The following is a 20,733-nucleotide window of genomic DNA, read 5'->3' as shown; positions in this document are numbered from 1 at the left end:
ATTTTTACAAGAAAAGATGTCCACTATCTGTAGAGCTTTTCCCTAAAGTGCCACTGAGCAACAACAGGTCCCACTCACGATGAAAAGCAGCCTGACGCTCCGCCATGTTTTGAGTCTTTGTGTGTGAATGCCACGTTAGTTTGATGAGTAGTGGTAGATGCCGTGCAGAGAAGGAAGGGGTGGGAGGGGGGCAAAATAGAAAAGATGAGAGCAAGATAGCAGAGTGGAAACAGACATTTCACACATGAAAAAAAAAAAAAGACTGTCGCACCTGAACGCTGTCTCCTCCCCCTGCCCCCCATTCTCTCTTGTCCCTCTTCAGTCTTTATTCGCCCACCGATACCATTTCTCCTACGAGTGTCAAAGCGTGGGAGGAGGTAGAAGTGTGTGTGTGTGTGTGTGTGTGTGTGCGTGTGGGGGGGGGGCGGGGGGGATTGTGTGTGCGTGTGTGTGTGTAAAGTGGAGACCTGACAACTTCCCCTCAACTTCCTGTGATCAGAGCTCGGGGGTTGCTGGGGGACAACCAGGAAATTACACATGCACGCACAAACTGGGTCGTAGTCATGTGAGCAGACTGAACAACAAAGCAATGTGTTTTTGTAAGTTAGTGAACAGCAATACATTTAAGCGAGGAGTGATTTAATAATGATATTTTCTTCGACGGTATATTAATCTTCTATTAGCATGCAATGGTAAGCAATAACCACTATCGTCTGAATGATGCAATACATTACGTGTCCGCAATGTAAGGAAAGACAGTTTGGGTCTACACACAAAACACCTCGGTGTGCACAAGACACACAGACCACAGTTGAGCGCGCACACACACACACACACACACACACAGAACAAAAAAGAGGAAGGAGGTGGCAGTGCTGCCCCATGTTTCACAATAAAAGCTGAGATTCAATCACTTCCTTACACTGTATGTGTGTGTGTGTGTGGGGGGGGGGGGGGGGGGTATAATGGAGGAAGACAATGTATTCTTTCCTAATTTTCGTCACTAACTCGTGTTTGTCACACACTCATTTATGGGAGCAGATGTGCTCAGGCTCAGACGCACACACACACACACTAACACATGCATGTGAAGGACACTGAGACAGTTTAGAAAAGCCTAGGGGCTCAGTCTGAGCTTTCATTTCCTCTATCCTGCATAACAACTGACAAATATACACACGCAAACACACACACACACACATGCACAAGATCCACACAGACAGACAGCGAGCGGATGGTTATCAGACTTTTGTCCTGCCCAGGGGGACTACAGAGACATCTAGCTCTAAGAGAATTACTTCAGAACCCCATTCTGCATTAAAACAATCAAGAACGCTGTCAAGAAGACCGAATGAACGATAATCATCCAGCCAGGGATGAAAATTAACTAGTGGAATAAGAGAGAAAAAAAAAGCAATTTTTCTCACAATTACACCCAAAATGATATTCCCAGCAATGCAGTCATCATCCATCAGAGACCACAAAACAGAAGACACCGGGGAGGTTTCCTGCAAATCGCCATGTATCCATTTTATGTTTTCTTATAGCTAAAAAGGTGTCACCTGGAGCTTTCACTTTGATTTCTACAAGTCAGAGAAGACCCAGACAATAAGAGCGGGGTTAAGAAGTCAGTCCAAGTCTGAGGGGGCCTTAAAAAAACTCTTCATGAAGTGTCAAGTCTTTGTTTCAACTTCAGGCTGTATTTCTTCTCTTCAAGAGCGAGTGTCACACTCATCGCGAGGAGGATACCTCAAGAAACTCAAAGGAAAAGCTTTCGTCATCCTCTTAGAGGCGATAAAAGTTCTTCTACTAATTAAAGCTGCCACTTTGTCGCCCGGCGGAACAGTGATGGAGAGGGTTTACCTGAAATAAAAAAAGAGTGGGGGGAGGAGGGCTACGAGCCCACATCACCCAACTCTCACACATTACAGCCACACACTGCTTTTCTCACCCTTTTCTCACACTTTTCTTCATCTTCAATCATCCCCCCCACCCAACACACACACAAAACACACACAGGGGAAGTTGCAGGTCGTTGCGACATCAATCTTTGAGATAAAAGCTCCTTAGCGCGCGCGCACACACACACACACACACATACACACACTTGGTTTAAGACTTTAGCTTAGGTTTATCGGAAAGACATTATTAGAAGTAAACTGAATTTTCTATGTGTTTATAGAAGCTGTAACAGTTTGCATAACACATATATATGCGAGTGGGTGAAGTTCGATTGAGACAAATTTTTTTGTTTTGGGTGTGTCACTGTTTAACCTACAGTGTATGAATCCTGCTGTATCAGGATTTCCACCTGCGTGCACATGCATATGAAAGGAAACGCAGTCTTGGCGCTGCTTAGAGAGATTGTAAATAACCATTCAAATCATGAATGAAACCATCAAGTCAAGCTACGAAGATGCAGTTGCTGAGTTCAATCCATATAGATATGACAAGATAAACTAAAGGTGAACGTTGTGGTCAAGAAATTTGATTTGATGAAATAAATATATCCCCACTCAATATGAGTAATCATACTTAATATTTCAACAAGATGGGCATGATAGGATATAAAACCCCAAATGTTGTTTATCTGAGTTTAACTCTTCAGGCGGTTGCTGTATGGCTCTTCAGCTTAAACAGGGCAGATTGCATTCCTGTATCAGTCACTCTTACTCTTTGAACACATGAAATAGACTCCTGTTGTTAAGCATTGTCTCCTAACTCCTGTAGCTGTACTAAGAAAGTGTCTGCCACATCACAAACACGTTCAGCTTTAGCTCCAGGGGCCTACATTTTCCCTTACATTTACAAGTATGTATATGGGGATTTATCTGTCTTCACTAGATACTGGAGGAAATAATGGTAAGTTGCACCAAAGCCCCCAACCGGACTTGAAGAATGTTGGTATTGAATGAGCAGCGTCTTCGGGCCAAGACACACCAAACCGACATCAAAGAACTAGCGGGGCCTGTCGCATCCGTATCGTGTCGCCTGTGTCTCAAACAAAAAGAATGACTCGAAAGCACAGCAAAGACTACAGCCGATGGCCAACTAGCTTGTACGTTCTTCCCCTCCGTGAGAGGAAATACCTCTCCATACCACCAGGTGGCGATACTCTGTATTCATCATTCATAGAAAGGGAAACCCGGAACTGCAGGTCTACAAATCGCTGCTATGGTAAAGCAAATTTTACCTATGATTTTCGCACCGTTCTTGCTAATGTAGCCAAACAACTAGGAAAAAAACGGCGCTAAAACTACAATGACAGGCTCATGAAGCTTCTCCTTTCTTGCCTACGTTTCTCTTCTCGTTCACAGATTCGTTGTCAGTCAGAGTGATTTCTCTCGCCAGGCTCCACCGCAGATTCCACACGCTCAGTCGGCCGAAATGCAGCCGACAAGGGTTGCCTACAGCCAACAGTGCGCGACACACCGCATTAACGAGGGCCACAGACCGTCAACGATGGCCACTGGTTTGTCGGGGCCCTATAAAAACCCCCCAGCTCAACGTGATCCACATGCGTCAAGTCAATGTAATGAAAAGCAACAAGGAAATACAAATCAAGCTTCATAACTACGTTTTTGTTTTATGTATCGGGTACTTTAATTGTTATTGGGCAAACAAGCTGCCAATCCACTAAATCACTACATTACTGCGGCCTGCGCCTTTAACTACAAAGCTGCTTATACACACCGAGGAGACGGCTGTAATGTACATTGATCAGATGTGATCTAATTCTGCATTCTCGACATGATAAACTGAAATCGATCACCGAGTGAGTATCTGTCTCGGGCTGCTCGGGATGATTTTATGGAGGACAGGGGAGAAGAGGCTTTGCAAGTGGGATGAAGATGGCGATTATTCATGGAGTGTTGTCCTGACACGGCTCCTCTGACTGAAATATCGACAGAACGTTATCGACCCTCAATCGTGTATTGTGGAGCAGGCGCTGGCGTCCCCTCTGCAATGCACTTTGGGTAATAACTGAAAAAGCATGCAAACAGAGCCCCCCGGTAAACACCTGCTGTGGAAATTCACTTTGACATCAGTTGGGTTGTTTTTTCCGCCGTATTCTGACCCGTGGGCAGGCACGGCATCAAACCCGACTTGTCTGATACAGGCTGCATGCACAGTTCATTATGTGGGTTTACTGGTGCTGTGTGCAGGTGCATTTCTTATTGAAGGAACACAGTTGTGTGTCGCTGTATTGATCCCAAAGAGGTGATGCACAGAGTGACGCATCTCGTTCGGCTGTATAGTGCTTTTCCTTTATGCAAGGTCAAACCAGGCCTTCGTGTGTGTCCGCACCTCTTTTCAGTGTTCCTGGACACAATTTACCCATCAAATAGAAGAATTAGGATTGTGAATATAAAAAGATCCCGACATCTGTCAGCTGCAAAAAGCCCAAAGATAAGCCTGGAAAAAGGAGGAGTGATATTATCACTCAGAGGATTCGGGCGATCTTTGCGCTCGATTTCCAAAAACACTGGCAGAGCTCCCTATCTCACCTCGGAAGACCTTTTTACCGGGGGTGTGATATACGTGTTTGTTATCAGCTCTTCAGGCCTCAGAATTAATAGCAAGGCTCAACACACCCTATCCTGCCTGCCCTGTCAGAACTTATCAACCTCTTTCAAGTGCCTGCCGAAGTCATGTGACCAGATCAGGACACCGTAAGTAGGTCAAAAGATTTGCAAGCGATTCAGGTGTGGATCAGTAATAAGAGCGAAGGTATGTCATCTTTAGTTCTCACACCCATCTAACTGCTGGTACACCCTTAAAGATCAACATGCGCGCACACACACACACAAACACAAGCATGGACGCGCACAAACACGCAGAGTTCATTGCTTAAACCTATCTAGCTGTTACTACACCCTAAATCCTTTCATCTTCTATTTCATACCCAGCCCCTCCCTCCGTCTTTCCCTTCTTTTCATCTCCTTTTATTCATCCCTCTAATCTCTCTCTGATCCACACCGCTGATGAATGATAAAGAACGGGGAAAAAAAAAACCAGCTCTTTGTACGGCTGAGACTTTCTTCCATTTTTTTTTTTTTTTTTTTTCCATTTTCAATTTGTACCGCAATTGACAGCTGAAAGTGTCTTCTGCATGTTGGAAAATGTTTTGTAGCCCCGAGGCCAAACCGCAGATTGTGTATTGTAAAATGTCAAAAATACATGGGCATCAATGAGGAAATTATTCAGAGGTACAGCTGACTGTTCCCCTCTATCTGCCTCTCGGCTATCTCCATCACCGTCAATCACTACCTGTTGCCTGCATTTGATATTTGCACTTGCACCATTACGAGCCAGTCACGCATGACTCAAACACGACAAACCGCAAAAACTCTGGCAGCGATTCAAAAACCCTGCCGACGCCTGACAACACAGAGTGGTTTATCTCCTGGCGTCGATTCTGCAGGGAACATACCAAAAGTCTAATCAACTGATCCCGAGGGGAGAAGCCCGACAGTCCCCGAAACTTCCACCAAATCTTCCCAACGCTTGACAAACTGCACAACGTCTGCCGGCAAAGAGACGGGGGAGAATATCGACTCCTCCTCCTTGGTTGCTATCTGTAATCTCTCAACCTGTCAAACCTGCATCTCCGCATGTTTCTGGCTCTGAATTTACATAATCTCTACAAAGTACACAGACGAGATGTGACTGTGGGAAACAGCGCAGAGATAGAGAGAGAGATGAATGAAATGGATACAGTCAATTAATCAGAGTTAGGAGGCAAATGTAAGCGACGCAGGAGATAAGAGACATACGATTTGCATTTCGCACCGTTTCATGCTATGTCACGCAGGAAACTGAACATCTATTAGCCAAATTTTGTGGGCGCAGCTGCCGTCTTTGTGTTTGGCAATGAAAAAAAAAAAAAAAACTGACAATAACTGCTCTTTTTGACTTTAAAAGACAGGGAGAGATTAAAACACAGGAACAGGCCGGGAGAGATTTAAAAAGACAGCACGAAAGGGGGGAAGAGACAGGGAGACAGAAACAGGACGAGATGTGAATTCATTGCCTTAAAAGCAGCTCTGAGTCAAACGCTGTGATAAGAATCACACAGCGCATGCACACGAGCGCACACGCGCGCACACACACACACACACACACACACACACAGCCAGACACATACGATCTGCGAATCTTTACTTTGAACCTCTTTGGACAGATAAGTAGATAAGAAGTGTTCAATTACTGTTCAATTATGGCGTGCACGTGCGTGTGTGTGCACGTTGAAGTGTGCAAATGTGTCAGAGGCGAAGAAAGAGAACGCTCGTGTGAGACAGGAGCAGGGATGAGATTCTTTCCACCTATGTGTCATTTCCTCCCGCTCTCTCCCTCTCTCCCCCTCTGCTCTCGCACCATAATTTCACTATAACAGGACTTTCTATCAGCGCTATCCTCCTCACTGAGCCCACCTTTCAGCATCATCCTGGCAAATCTCCCTCCCCAAAGCAATAAATTCGGCGATCCCCAATAAAAGGAAACGGATTAGCGCTGTCAAACACGTTGTTGATTTCTAGCCGTCTGACAATGTGTCACTGGGTGATCAAATGAAAAGTAGTCCTTGTCAGATGTGATACTCTGCTCTCGGTAACAGAACTGTCTTTTCCCTTGCCGTAGATTAAAAGTGTGTGTGTGTGTGTGTGTGTGTGTGTGTGTGTGTGTGTGTGTGTGTGTGTGTGTGTGTGTGTGAGGGGGGTCAGAGTTCAGAAGCGGCTGCGAGAAGCGATTCTGGAGCTGTTACAGACTTACTGACCATATAGAAACCCTTAAGTCATTTTTAAACAGGTGATTCCAACCAGGTGACTGTTGGGAAAACGGAAAAAACATTATTTTTCCAACATAAAACCTATATTTGGGTTGTCTTTTTAGCGGCAGGACTCTATAGAAGGAAACATCCGTCGCCCTGACTGACTTTTGGTGATCCTCCCGATACTGCTTCCAGCAGTCGGTGATCGATGGTCAACCCCAAACATCCTGATCGGAACACGATCATTTTTCTTTGTTGCTACTTAGTGTCATACCATGATGAACTGAGATGTTGAATGTTATATGTCTGCTTCACATAAGCATGTTGGAGTCTTGCACTCTGAGCATGTTAGCATTAGTGTCAGCTCAGAACACTGCCTCAAGATGCTAGTGCACCAAGTTAATTACTTCATGTCTTTGTGATCTGATTGAAAGTGGCTACAAATAACAATTATTCTTATTACTGAATGATCTTCTAATATCTAGCTAGCAAAAGGGCCCAATTCCTAGTCGGTAGTCTCTGGTCGTCCATCAACCCAAAGCGTCACATTGTTTTAACTAGTGCCTATGCCTATCTATGAAGGCCAAATACCTTAAAGTTGGGGAAACCACATCAGTATACATAATATGCAACCCTAGTAGCTTTCTCTGTCCTCTCCCGCAGACTGAGGAGGACGATGGAGCCAGGAGTTTATCAAGATGGGGCAGCGTTCGAGCACAAAAGCCAAGGGTAGCAGGGCAGAATGGCAGAGCGACTAAAGACTAAAACATCCCTCAACCGGAAGGCCAAGTTGTCTCCCCTGCGACTGCAAGAATTCACCCTGCCAGTGTGTCCTTGAGCAAGACACCGAATCCTTACCAGTCCCAGGGGTGCTGTTCTATAGCGGAGGCTGCAATTTCAGGGGGGGGAGATGAAAAGAGAAATCTCGCTACAGGGGATCAGTGGAGTATCACAAAAAGCCTGTGAGCTCGAGTCACCAAAGTTCCACGCCTCACCTCACCACAAAACACTCTGGTGGCAAATTATCTGCCTCCCCCTCCTTCTGTCTATGTGGCACTCTTTTCTCTTACTGCCTTCCTCGTTCTCTCTCCTCCTGTCCTATTATGGACATAGCAACAGAGTTGCTGTCAGGACGACTAAAGGTTTGATTCACCGTCTGTCCCTGTCTTAATGTGCGTGTGTCTATGTGTGTGTGTGTGTGTGTGTTAGATAGCAGATAAGAGTCATATATAAACAGCACTTGAAAGCAGAAATGTAAATGTTTGGAAGTCAGTGCAGAACACAGACCATATCAAGATACCAGAGAGAGCAAGAGAGAGGGAGGAGAGATTAAAGCAGAGTTCACACCAGGAGAACTAGCAGGAGACTGCAGTCAAGAATCGAGTCAGACTCCAGTCATCAATAAAGCTTAGTGGAGCTCAGCATCTGAGAGCCATTCAGCCAAAATCCCTAATCTGTGGCTGAATGTAAGGGGATGCATCAAGCTCTGAAAAGGCTGACCCGTCTGATGCATCAGACACCTGTGTTTATTAATCACAACTTTTTTTTTTTTTTTTTGATGACGGCACCGCACTCACAGAGGCTGGCACGTTTAGTTTAAGTTAAGAAAGTGGAAACATTGTGCTCAAGCACTGCTGGTGTTCTCTAGTCACATGCCGTTAAAATCAAATATGTGTTTCAATACGATGGAGGTTGGCCCGTCCGTTATGATTTGCAGCCACATATTGAAAAATGTCAGATGCACATCGTCTAAGACTGCACAAAAGTTGTAACATTTGTAAAGTGACTGCAGCTGCTGGTTGCAGAAGCACTTTTCCCCAATCTGATTTCAATTTCAAGATTTTCCTCCAGCGATGGCCTCAATGTTCCTCAACGCACAGCAGAAACCCAGAAGTGTCACGAAGGATGCTGGGACCGCAGTATTTCAAATCTTGTCTCCAGATCTGCCTGGATCTAAATTATTTTTTGTAATTATATATAACCATCGTTTAGCATATGACAAACACCATGACTGCCTGTCTGCTCAGCGCATCTAAAAACACAATGATGCAGTGAAAAATGCTTGGCCACGCTGTGAAACTCAGATCTGTGTTGAAATCAGCAGGAGAAGGGCTGGTTAGCAGGTGCTGGACAGAGTTCTCCGGTGTGCCGATAACTAACGAGGCCGAAAGCTTACCCAAACACAGCTAATAGAGCTAACAAGCTAACTGGGCTAAACATACAGCAGGACTGACAGTTTCTGCCTAGAGGAGCACAAGTCTTCTCACAGTGAATTGTCAGTTTACCGTGACACAACACGTTTACAGTAAATATCTGTACTTAAGTACTTCAGCTGGGTACAGTTTGGAGGTGAAAGTACCTTGAATGCTAATACTTTCACAACAATGGATGATGATTACGAAGTAAAAAACACATTTAGATTTTGGGACTGTTTTCTTCACTTCTGGCTCTGATACAATACCCATGAGCCCCAGCTGCCATCGATGTGAAAAGGAGGCCATTCACCTTTCGGACAGCAACAAGGAACAAAGGTAGTTGTGTTGGGAAGGTTTGGAGGGTGAGGATTCAGACACTGTTTTGACTATTCCGCAAGCACTACATTTGTAATATGCTGACCTGATTTTACTTTTAGTGCAGCAAAGAAATGTAGATCAGGTGTTATCGCAAGTGTGTGAATGAGCCAGTGAGCCAGATTCATAGAGAACTCCACTTTCAAAAGACCATCAGACTCTCTATCCTAAGTATAATTGGCAGGTTTTTGTTTTTTTTCCCCTGCAAATGTGGCTTTAACTTGGGATCTGACACGCACAGTGAAGCTGCGAGCGGCATCCATGAATCAAATGTGTCACGTTTCTGGCAATAAAGCCAATGCTTGCAGAGTTTGTACTGTAAGTGTGTGTGTGTGTGTGTGTGTGTGTGTGTACGCGCGTCCCTTGCGCAGCCTGTTTGTAAGTACATGCTTACATCTGTGTACTCTGTGAAAACGTACTTGAGAGTGCATGTAAGTGCGTGAACGGTTGCACAAGTGTGTACTTGTCCATGTGCGTGGATAGTGAGTGAGTGATTGTTAGCAGAAGCTCGTTAACCTCAGAAGTCATTACCACAGCCCTGAGGTTTACGCCAATTAGACAAAATAAACGACAAGCGAAAAACAAAACAGACAAATGAAAAACAAGAAGAGGGGAGAAAGTGATTACTGAGGGAAAAATTAAAGTGATTATTTTCACCAATCTGAGAAGAAAAAGCCGCTCTGAATGACAAAAAAGTGGCAAAAACGTTTTGCCAAAAAAGAAAGTAATTATCAAAGTAAGAAGCGAAAGTCATCGTCAGCAGGACGACACATTCGACTCTCGACTCATCAGAACTAATACAGATAAAGACACAAGGAAAAAGACAAAAAAAAAACGACAAATCAGGGAAGAGAAAAAAGAAAAGCGCTGTTATCGAAACCAGAGGAAAAAACTGGAGAATAAATATGTTAAAAAGAAAGAAGTGGAGGATGTGACGATGGATGTTTTCTTTGTGTGTGTGTGTGTGTTGTGTGCACGCGTGTGTGTGTGGTGTAGTATTTGACATCACTGCTCCTATGTATTCTTTTTTTTCTTCCTTTTGTTTTTACAGCTTCACCACAGGCAGACCAGACTGCTGTACACATTCATACACACAATAACACATATTTTCTCTCTATCTCACACACACACACACACACACACACACACACACACACACACACACACACACGCACGCACACACACACACACACACACACACAAACACACACACACAGTCCCATATGCACAGACCCCTAAAGGGGCCTTTTTCCACATTGGGCCATATGGTGCAGACAGGCGCACGGAAACAATTCTCTAAAAACAACACACACTCTGCACTTAGAAACCTGCCACATAGCCACACACACACACACACACACACACACACACACACACCCACACACACACCAGACAGTTAAACCTGCTGAATGAATTGCTGCCTTGTTCAACAGTGCACTAATGGCAAGGAACCTGCCATAGAGATTACCACACACACATACACACACGTTGAAACACACACAGGCATACACACGCAGAGGCTCAGCATTAAGCATTCTGGGGCACTTATCCATTAGAGAGGTTAGTTATTTTCCCCCAGTCTAAAAGTAGGTATTCAACTTCATATTCCAACGGAGGCAGTTGTAAATCTGCTCCGTTAAGCAGCTGGGGCAGATGTCTGTGAGAGCTGGGACTCCTCACAACCACAGAACGCCGGTTATACCGGCTAATAGAACAGCTAACATGTGACTTATTTTGAATCAGACAAAGATGCTTTTAAACATAACTGTGAAAAACAAAAGTTTCATGGCATGCCTGTCAACACCTGACATGCAGTGATCTAACAACGCTTACAGAAGTTGGAAAATGCATCTCAGATCCCAGGGCTTTGGTGTGATGGGCTACAGATTGGCTGAAAGTGTGAACATTTAAAAAAGGTACTGTTAACTCCAGTACTACGCGTAAAGAAAAGTCTCATCCAAAAGTTCAAATTCAGTCATAATCTACTCACCTGCATGGTGATTAGAAGTCCAGAGAAGTTTCGTAGTCCACAACATTTTTCGAGCTTCACAACAAAATATGGCAGCATTCTCCTAAACAACTGAATTAGAGGGAACAGCTCGTCCAGTGTAATGAAAGTCTTACAAAGCCTCAGAGATCACAAATTGATTTGAGAAGACGCTGCGTACACCCTGCTGATGAGTTTGTGTACCCACTTCAGACAGGGTGTGCACTGTCACTTTTAACTTAGCCATTTTTTTTCCTTTTATTGCTTGCTCTTTACAGTTTAGAAGGATGCTGCAATGCTGTTTTGCTGTGAAGCTCAGAGATGTTTTGTGGTCTACCAGACTTCAACCGACTTTCTGTTCACGTGACAGTGAGTAGATAATGACCTTGATACTTCAAGCGCCACATTGCGGTACTTGTTCTTGCATCTGCCAAGCCCGATAATCAGTCCATCCCTGGCAAAAGGCTGTGCTATTAGCATGTAGCATACTGCTATCTAGCTCCCAAGGATTGAGATGAGTATCATTAGAGGCATTGTTGCGATAGAGATATATGTGAAGATATTATGAATTCCTACCTAGTCAGTAAGATAAACAACTGACGACAGGGCTTTGCTGTGGACTGCCATCACCAACTTTTTAGATTTTCAAAAACCTGCATTAGAGCTATTCAGCAATGAAGGTCTGACATAAAAATTCAACCTCTGAGACAAGCGCCAGCATAAAAAGCAAAGCATTCAGTCAAATTTCACTACGTGACAAATTAACTGGCGGCACTCCCGAAGCAGTATCACATGCCAAACTTGAGCAGATCTTAACTAAACACAGCACAGGCACCTCCTTATTAAGCCTGCCTTGAGATCATCATGACTTCATTCTCGTGGTTATACATTCAGTCTAATGTCTCTCTCACTGTCTTTTACACTCAAATCAATGAATTGCCATCTTTGTCGGTTCTATCAATATGGTACACTGCCCACAGTCCTTCATTAAAAGTTTTCTTTTATCCACTGCCTTTACGGTCTGTGAAGGTAAATCCATTCCTCTGCAAATGTCTCATTGTCCGATTTTCCCGGCGCAGTCAAAGACGCGGCAGGTCTTTCAATATATTCAACAATATGGAACGTTTCATGTTGCATTACTGACAATTGGCTCTGAAGGGATTCAGGAGTCGAACTCGGCAGTGTTTGTTATTGCAGTCAAACGTATCCGACGGACTCAAAGCAGCCGGAGTCGGAAACGTCCCATTTTCCAGGTCCACTTAGTCAGCAATGATTCGTTAAGACCAAAAAAGAAAAAAAGTGTTTTCTGTAAGACATGACGCAGAGAAAGGGAGCAAGTCTGAGTCATCTCACTGTGAGCAAAACTTCCTTTCAATAAAAGAGGGAAGAGACATCATAACATTCAGTTTAATGAGGCTCCAGACTAAGTTCTCTCACCACTGTTTAGAAAGACAAATTTAAGTCTCCTTGAGTGAATGTTCCCTGAAATCTTTTTATTTATTACTTTTCTTTCCCAGTACTGATACTCAAAAGTACTCAACATACTTTTACCTCCCAGCTGCATTTAGATAATGAAATTCAGCAGATTTTTTTTCGCTGAGTAGCCAGCCACTGATAGTTACTATGTCAAGAAACGTACGTGCTTCGGTTCAGTTTGTCCACCAGGAGACATTAGCATTATACGAACAAACATATATTTCTCAGAGTGATTCCAGGGTACATCTCTATTCATCACAGACGATTCATCTATCATCCCCGTGACAACTGGATGCTGTCAGTCACTTAAGCTGTTCTTTAACATGTTTTAAAATATACACTACATACAGCAGTAATTCCCGTACTCAATAATCACATGTACCAGCTAATACCATTAATTGGTAGTCGTGAGTGGTAAACACAATCTCTCGTTTTTTAACTAGCCAGCTCTGCTCTTAACTGCCTAAATCATTCTGAAGTATTGCGTAAAGCATCCAACATTATCAATCATGAGATCAACAGACAACGAGCAGAAACACATGTACTGTATGTTTACAGACAGTCTCATTCAGCATCTCTCGTTGTTTTTGGCCACGCTCGTGTCTTCCTGTTGTGCCCACATTGATTCACAGATCATCACTCCCCCTGCGCTGGCATTGGCAACGCACTCAAACAAACACAGCGGTCTGCTGAGGAACTCACTGCTGCGTGGTGGCTGACTCGCTCGTATTGTGCTTTGATGGGCACCTGGACCTGAAAAAACTACCAGTTGGAACTATCTGTCGGCCCCCAGCTACTCTGCTTTTATTGTTCCTGCAAGTTGTTCTACCCTGCCAAGCAGCCTGGCTGCTCTAGCTGGCTGCGTTGGCTTGCTAGCTGCCGCACCACCGCTAGCCACTAGCCTGTCAGCTCCCAGCTGCTCTGTCTTTATCGTCTTGGGTAGCGAACCTGGAGCTGCCGAATTGGCAGCGGCACTATCAGCAGCCGCCTGAGCCTCTGTCTCTTTGTTGCTTTTCCCAAACAGTGGACTGCCTAACACAAATCTGCATAGATTCTGACAACATTTTATAAAATGTGAAGCAATCCATAAAATCCACTGCGCATGGAAACGGTTGCTGTGAAGTTAGGATGTATAAGTCAATGGGGAATGTTGCCAAAGTGATACAGAAAACATCCGCAAGTACTGCCAATAAGGGCAGTATGTATGACTAATACATGGTGATGAACGGTGAATATCAGCAAAGTGCTCCTTCAAGCAAAAAGAAGTTAAGTTTTTGTCAATATAAGCAGCCACATACAGGCTGACTTGGCACAAATTTCTGTACCTCAGACAAGGCTGCGACTGCAGAATGATTTTTCCTTCCAGACATACCAGGAGCAGCACACAGCTGTATAGTTCACCAGCATATGGATTAAATAAATACAGTCTGCACAGAGCTTGTTAACACTTGTTCACTTGGCTACAACACACTGCTGTAGCCAAACTGAACGAAAAAAAAAAAAACACACACACACCCACATCTGTGCACACCCAGACGAAGGCACACACACGCAAGCTCCATGCACACAAACACAAACAGGTAGCATCACACACACATGAGCAAACCTTAAAGGGCGAATTTGTGAGTGACTGGGTGCGGAAGCAAGTAGTGACACATATGTAGGTCTAATGGCTTGAGGAGCACACGCATACAGGCAAATTTATGTTGTTGAGGCGGAAAGCTTTTCATAAGCACGTGTTAGCATTAACAAATTTACAAGACTCGAGCAAGTGTGTGTGTGTGTGTGTGTGTGTGTGTGTGTGTGTGTGTGTGTGTGTGTGTGTGCTACAACATGTGGTGCTACACATAACCAGTTTTGTAGCAGCATTACTTCGCTATGATACATACAGGTCCACAGACTTATTTAGAACAGGAGCCTCTCACACACACACACACACACTCGAGCAACAAGCTGTGAGTGTAATCCTGTGGTATAATGGCATTGAAACACTGAACCACTAGTTGGGGTCTGGTCTCCCTCTAGCTCTGTGGTCATTCGCTATCCCAGTCTGATTAATGGATCTCAGCCCCGACTCCTCGACAAACACAGACGCAGACAGAGAGGAAGATAAATCAGTAGAAGCCATGAAAACTAGGTTGGGTCCATTGCCCCTGCTTTGCCTGGTTACCATTCTTAATCTGATTAATGGATTTTTTTGTTTTTGTTTTTTTTCCTGCCACAGGAAAGCTGGGAAAATTAACACTGAAAGCGGCAAAGAAATGTCAGTCTCATATGGCTGTGCACAGCAGTCCAACACAGTGTGCACAAACGGGAGGAACAACCGAATTTCATGGGTGTTTCAAGTGAAAACTCTCTATATTGGCAAAGTGAAGCTCCTTACCATAATCAAGCTATATGCAATGAGACGTACTGCAAGCTGGATGGGGTGGATCGGCAAAAAACTACTCGAACATCACACTGATTTATTATCAATCATAGAACCAATCTGAGGCCAAGTTCGGCTGACTGTTGCCGAGTGCAGGCAAAGTCACACATGGCTGTTGACTGTTCCTTCCGAATATGTGGCTGCTTAGCTGCAGATGGTCTGGGCTGCGAATGAGCTAAAGTTAGCTGTACTGGGGCTAGCTTTGGGAAACGAGCGCCCATGGACTTGGCCTAATAGTTATGCATTTCCAAGGTAAAGTCACTCATCATGAATTTGTCATGAGTCTGGGAACTAGAGTTGCCATAGTGAATTCTTTTATTTCCAGGTTTGCCTCTTCAACATTGAGTGAAACATCTATTAATCTGTAACGTGCCTACTTTTTGACAGATGCAAAACATCTGACTCACTTGTCCATACAGTGCCGTGCATTATGGTTGCTGTAGTTGAATAACCCGCCCACTGACCCCGCCTGCTCCTCCCAGCCCTACTTGTTAGAGACAAAGCCAACGAGATAATAGCGAGGACTGACAGCCTCAATTTCCAACGGGTTACAAATGACTATAATGCACAGACACACACTTCGGACAGAAACCCACGCAGAGAATGACAGACACACACACACACATCTGTCACTTTGATCTCTGATTGATTCTTTGCCCTTTAAACAAGTCGATCATTAACAAACCAACAAATTAAGTCATTAATTGCCATGACAGCTGGAGACACCTCCTTTATTAATCTTTGCCTGCATAATTAATAAGCCTTAATTGGAATTAATTAGAATGAATTGTTGTTTGGGGTTTGGGGGGGTGAGGAGAGAAACGTGCTGCCTAGGTGCATGTAGGAGGGGTTTAACACCCTTTGTACAGGATGATGAATGGTCGGCTGTTGCTGTCAAACACACACGCACAGAATGGAACACTGACACAAAAACCTGTGTCAGTGCGTGTGTTTGTGTTTGTGTGCGAACTCTGAGCAGTACATCCTACCGTGAGAGGATGAGATCATCACACACACAATGTACAACTTGTTGACCCATTTTGTGCAAGTGGGTTAGCAGGCAGCTCGCATATGTGCGTTCACACATTTTTTTTTTTTACTGAGCCCGATTCGAACTCCTGGTGTTTACATGTGTGTGTGAAAGAGGCAGGCTGACACACATACACAGAGAGACAGAAGGTGACGCAGAAAAAAAAAAAAGAAAGAAAGAAAGGTCTTCTGACAGGCAAGAGAAGAAAAAAAAGAAAGAAAAAAAAACCTGCATGGGGGTTCGCCGCCTCAGAGCAGCAAAACTCATCTGCGGAGCAACTCCTGAATGTCTCGTGCGTGCGTGGGCGCATGTGTGTGTGAGCATGTGTGTTTGTTTCTGCAAGTGTGTAGCGCGAGAGTCGAGCTCGCTCGTGGGCCCGACTTGAATTGTCTCCACTCAACATTCCTCGATTTTTCTAAGAAATCTGCCAAATCTGACTTGTACTTGCACATCAAAGACTACATGATACCACAACACATGGGCGGCCGTGCACGCGCGCACATGGGCATATACACAGCTGAAAGGCATGCGAAAAGGCACATGCGTAGACAAAGTGGACACACACACACACACACACACACACACTCTCGCGCAGACCACAGCTAAAAGCATCAAGCAGCTCAAAGCAATCCGCCCTGTTGAATAACATCACCGAGCAAAGCCACCATACCACATAATGAAAAACATACACAAACGCACACACATACAAACACACACATGTGCGCACAAGGTCTCATGCGTATATGTACCCGGTGCCATGTACTAAAGCTTGCACTTATCATGTATCTGTACAAACACACAGAAATAACACAGCATGAATTCACGGAATGAGGCATACGTGTGCTCTTTAAAGGGTCAGTTCACCTAAATGACACTCCAAAAAATAACTTTACAAAACCTGACATTTATTATTCAAGGAGCTGTGCCCCCCCCCCCCCTCAATACAATTAGAGTGAGTGGAATTGGTTTCAAAGCACTGAAAAGTGACATTTGTAAAAAAAAATAAAAAATTTAAAAATGCATTGTTTCCTTCCAGAAACAACATCCCAGTTATTTTGGGTGAGAACGCTTTTTTTTTTGGCGTGTTGTTTTTCTTTTACTTTGTCAGAGACCGTTCACAATGAAAACTGTCGACGCAGCAGGAAAAAGAGCATGTGCGAGAAAGAGAAAGGAAACAGGCAGAGGAGCGCCTCGGCGTGTGTGATGACACAGGTGTAGGAGGACAATGCAGCAGCTGTATCTGCGCGCGTACACTTGGTACGAGTGATGACTTTGGAAAAAAAACAAAACAAAAAAACAAGCTGTCTGTATGTGTAAGTGTGGGTGTGTGTGTGTGTGCACCTTTAATGCACAGTTTTATGACAGACCCAATCCAGCGAAATATGGGGCATCATGCCGCCTAAATCCCGCGCACTCACACATAAACACACAAGAATAATCATTTTTTGCATCTACAGCACAACTGAGCAAACACAAAATCCTGCTTGCTTTCACATACACACGTACAGTATTCTAACAGAAACAATAGTCACAGCTATAATTACAACGTATCCTTCACCACAAACCACTGCACCTTCGCGCACACACTTACACAATGACCTCAACTGTATGTACTTGCATTTCCTGTAGTACAATTAACTCATCCAAATGCATGAATGTGTGCCTGCAACTGAAGCACCGGCCTTTTCAATTCAGACAGTTAAACAAATAAAGCTCTACACGTCATTAACAAGCCCAGACACGTATAGTTTTTTTACGTCACCCTGTAATTGCTCACTATCACCATCACCGGTCTGTCATACCGGCTCCTGGATACATGCTGTTACTTATCGATGTCGCTGGAGTATAAAGTTTGCAGCAAAAATCGACCGTTGTGTCAGAGAGGATCAGTTTACAAGACACGTCTGGTAACAATTACTCGAATATGATCTTAGCCTTCAAACAACTGACCGAGCTGCTACTGCTGAAACTTTACTGAGTGCAAGGAACTAATGAGCTGTGTTCATGCAGAGGCTCACTGTACCAGGGTGCAACAAATGAAGGAACAAGTAATCGCGCGTCAACCGCTCCACAGGGTCAGACACATGCTTCAGAAAAATTCTGAACGTGGATAATAATCACACTGACACTTTTTTCCACCCTCACAAGTGCTGCAGTTGAAACTAAAGACCACAGCCTATGGGTAGCATTTCGGGGCAACACACACACACACACACACACACACAGTCACTTCCTCCGACTGTGATGACTAAGAGCACTTTTTCATGAGAATTCTCGGAGTGGCTCTGCGTAAACTCCGTTTTATCAGCGAGTCATTTACTCTCAAAACCACCTTTCTGCAATGAAGCTGCAGCAAGGCACCAAACAGCGATCTGCTGCTGAGCCCCCGCGAGCTGCTGCAGCTCTCAGAGGCAGAGAGGCCGGCTGCAACTTCTTGTCTTTCCTCCTCCAACGAATGATGCCTGGAGTTTTGTGACTAGTTTTTATTGAACTTTAAACAACAAACATTGGTCACTAAAAATGCTGCTAAAAAAAAATAATACGCTCTAGCATGGGCGTGAGAACACACACACAACTTGGTCTATTAATTCTGTCATGCTTTCTTTTACTTCAAACCTACATAAATGACAGCAGTGCTTAAAGACTGAGGCTAATCTACGAATAAATTCAATGATGCATGTTTTAATTTCATGGTAAAAACAAAATATTTCAATGACTGTGATCTAACATTTTAAAAAGGTTCATATAAGGGATATGATCCCACCTCTAATAACCTAGTGTTACCAAAGCGAGCAGACAGTTAATTTATACACATATATTATGCCTATTTTTTTTATTTCATATTAAATTAATTAAAAGTCTTCCATTTTATCAGATGATTTATGTCATATAATGCTAGTAATGGAGATAATAAGGGTATTAAAGTAATTAACCTTAATAGTGAGGGATTCATAATTAAAAAGATGACTGTCCTACCTCTGTCGTTCATCAGGTTATAAAAACATCATGGCTGACTCCTGGCCTTGGCATCAGCTCTGTTGAAGTGGCTCGATTCGACCCAGCGGTCCGTCCAGCAGCAGCAGCAGCCACCAGTTCAGCTACTGTCCCTCTGTGTACTCCACGCACAGTAATGGGAAGCAGAAACCAGGTGTCGGGCCCAAACTAGTATCCCATCATTTCTTTACCAGGTCCACGTAACTCCACACAGGTCCGGGAACATCAGAGCAAGAAGGTCTTAAACTCCATGTAGCGTCAGCTACCTTTGGTCCAGGTCTGGTGCTCCTGTTGTGCTGCACAGCTGGGCAATGCAGCTTTGAGTTCGATCAAGTGTGTTGTAGATCCGTGTAAGAAGTATTATACAGGCGGCCCCCTTCTCGCTGTCCGGTCCTTTTTTTTTTTCCTTTTGTTTTTAGGTTCTGGTTTAGGTCCTCAGTCACGGTTGTCAGATTCCACCATCACGTTAACAACCTGGAAAATGACAGAAGGACAAATAAAGTTAGAACACGACCACATTCTGCAGCATTTACTGGAACCACATTTTTTTTGTACATGGGAAGCCATATTTGCCCCAACTTTAGACATCCAAATTGACTGGCTGATCAAAAGCTGCACAATAAGCTGAGATATTAAGTGCCCTGCTGAGACTCCAGCCAGTCAAATACTCTAATTGTACCAATTTCGTTTCATCACCGTAGCTGACAGCTGACAAAGCCTTCCACATGTGAAGACTGTTCACAAGGGCACGAGATGAAGCCAAGCTGCCGATAATGCATTCCACACACACACACGCACACACACACACACGTTGAAAAACAGTGTCATGGAAAGAATCAGCCAGCTTTTCTCAAATGAAGAGACCTGTCATTTTTTCCACTTTGTAAAAATGCGTACCATCCCCTTTCTAAGAAGCTTCTAGTGAGGAGGCTCTATTGATAGCAAACACTGAAAGGGAAGGGGTGTAGTATAGAAATCGGTGCAGTCTAATAGCTGCTATCTATTAAACAAAAAAAACGCTGTCAGCTACAAATAATTTGAATAAAGAGCTGAGTACAGTGTGTTGACAATAAATTGGTGACAGAGGAGCCACTAATAACAACACGAGGAATTAATTCAAATTAGGAAACTGTAGTGGATTCTTCCTCTGTGTTCCCACCAACATTCACTCCATTTCAATATTGATCACCTCATGAATCAGAACAAGAGAGTCGTCATCATGCAATTTCCAGGAATTAATAAATAAACTCGTTCTCGCGTGTCAAATTTCCAACGGCGACCGTTTTACGCTTGTATTTTCCTTTTATTCGGTAATTCTAGTGTTAAATGTCAAGACTCCACAGCTCTCAGTTCCCCCTTTTGTTGCCCCAACCACAAAAATCACCCCACCCTCTTTCTGTCTGTACCACTCCTCTCTTGCTCTCTCTCTCCGTGCCACCCCTTCTTCTTCTTTCCATCCGTCTTGCCTCTTTCTCCCTC

The 20,733-nt window shown here is 44.0% G+C and overlaps 1 protein-coding gene across 6 annotated transcripts in view; it reads right to left on the bottom strand.

Moving 5' to 3' along the window:
• trps1 (trichorhinophalangeal syndrome I) overlaps positions 1–20,733 on the bottom strand; it is a 123,772-nt gene that overhangs the window by 81,444 nt on the left and 21,595 nt on the right. For all 6 annotated transcript variants that reach the window (XM_037093421.1, XM_037093427.1, XM_037093423.1 and 3 more), the window contains exon 2: positions 19,237–19,728. In XM_037093421.1, coding sequence (XP_036949316.1) covers positions 19,237–19,249 — 13 coding nt within the window. In that variant the 5' untranslated portion in view covers positions 19,250–19,728. The remainder of the gene's footprint in view (positions 1–19,236; positions 19,729–20,733) is intronic.

Source organism: Acanthopagrus latus, chromosome 3, assembly GCF_904848185.1.
Source record: "Acanthopagrus latus isolate v.2019 chromosome 3, fAcaLat1.1, whole genome shotgun sequence".
Classification (NCBI taxonomy): domain Eukaryota; kingdom Metazoa; phylum Chordata; class Actinopteri; order Spariformes; family Sparidae; genus Acanthopagrus; species Acanthopagrus latus.
The sequence above is the reverse complement of the archived record's forward strand: the minus strand, read 5'-3'. Positions and strand labels throughout refer to the sequence as shown.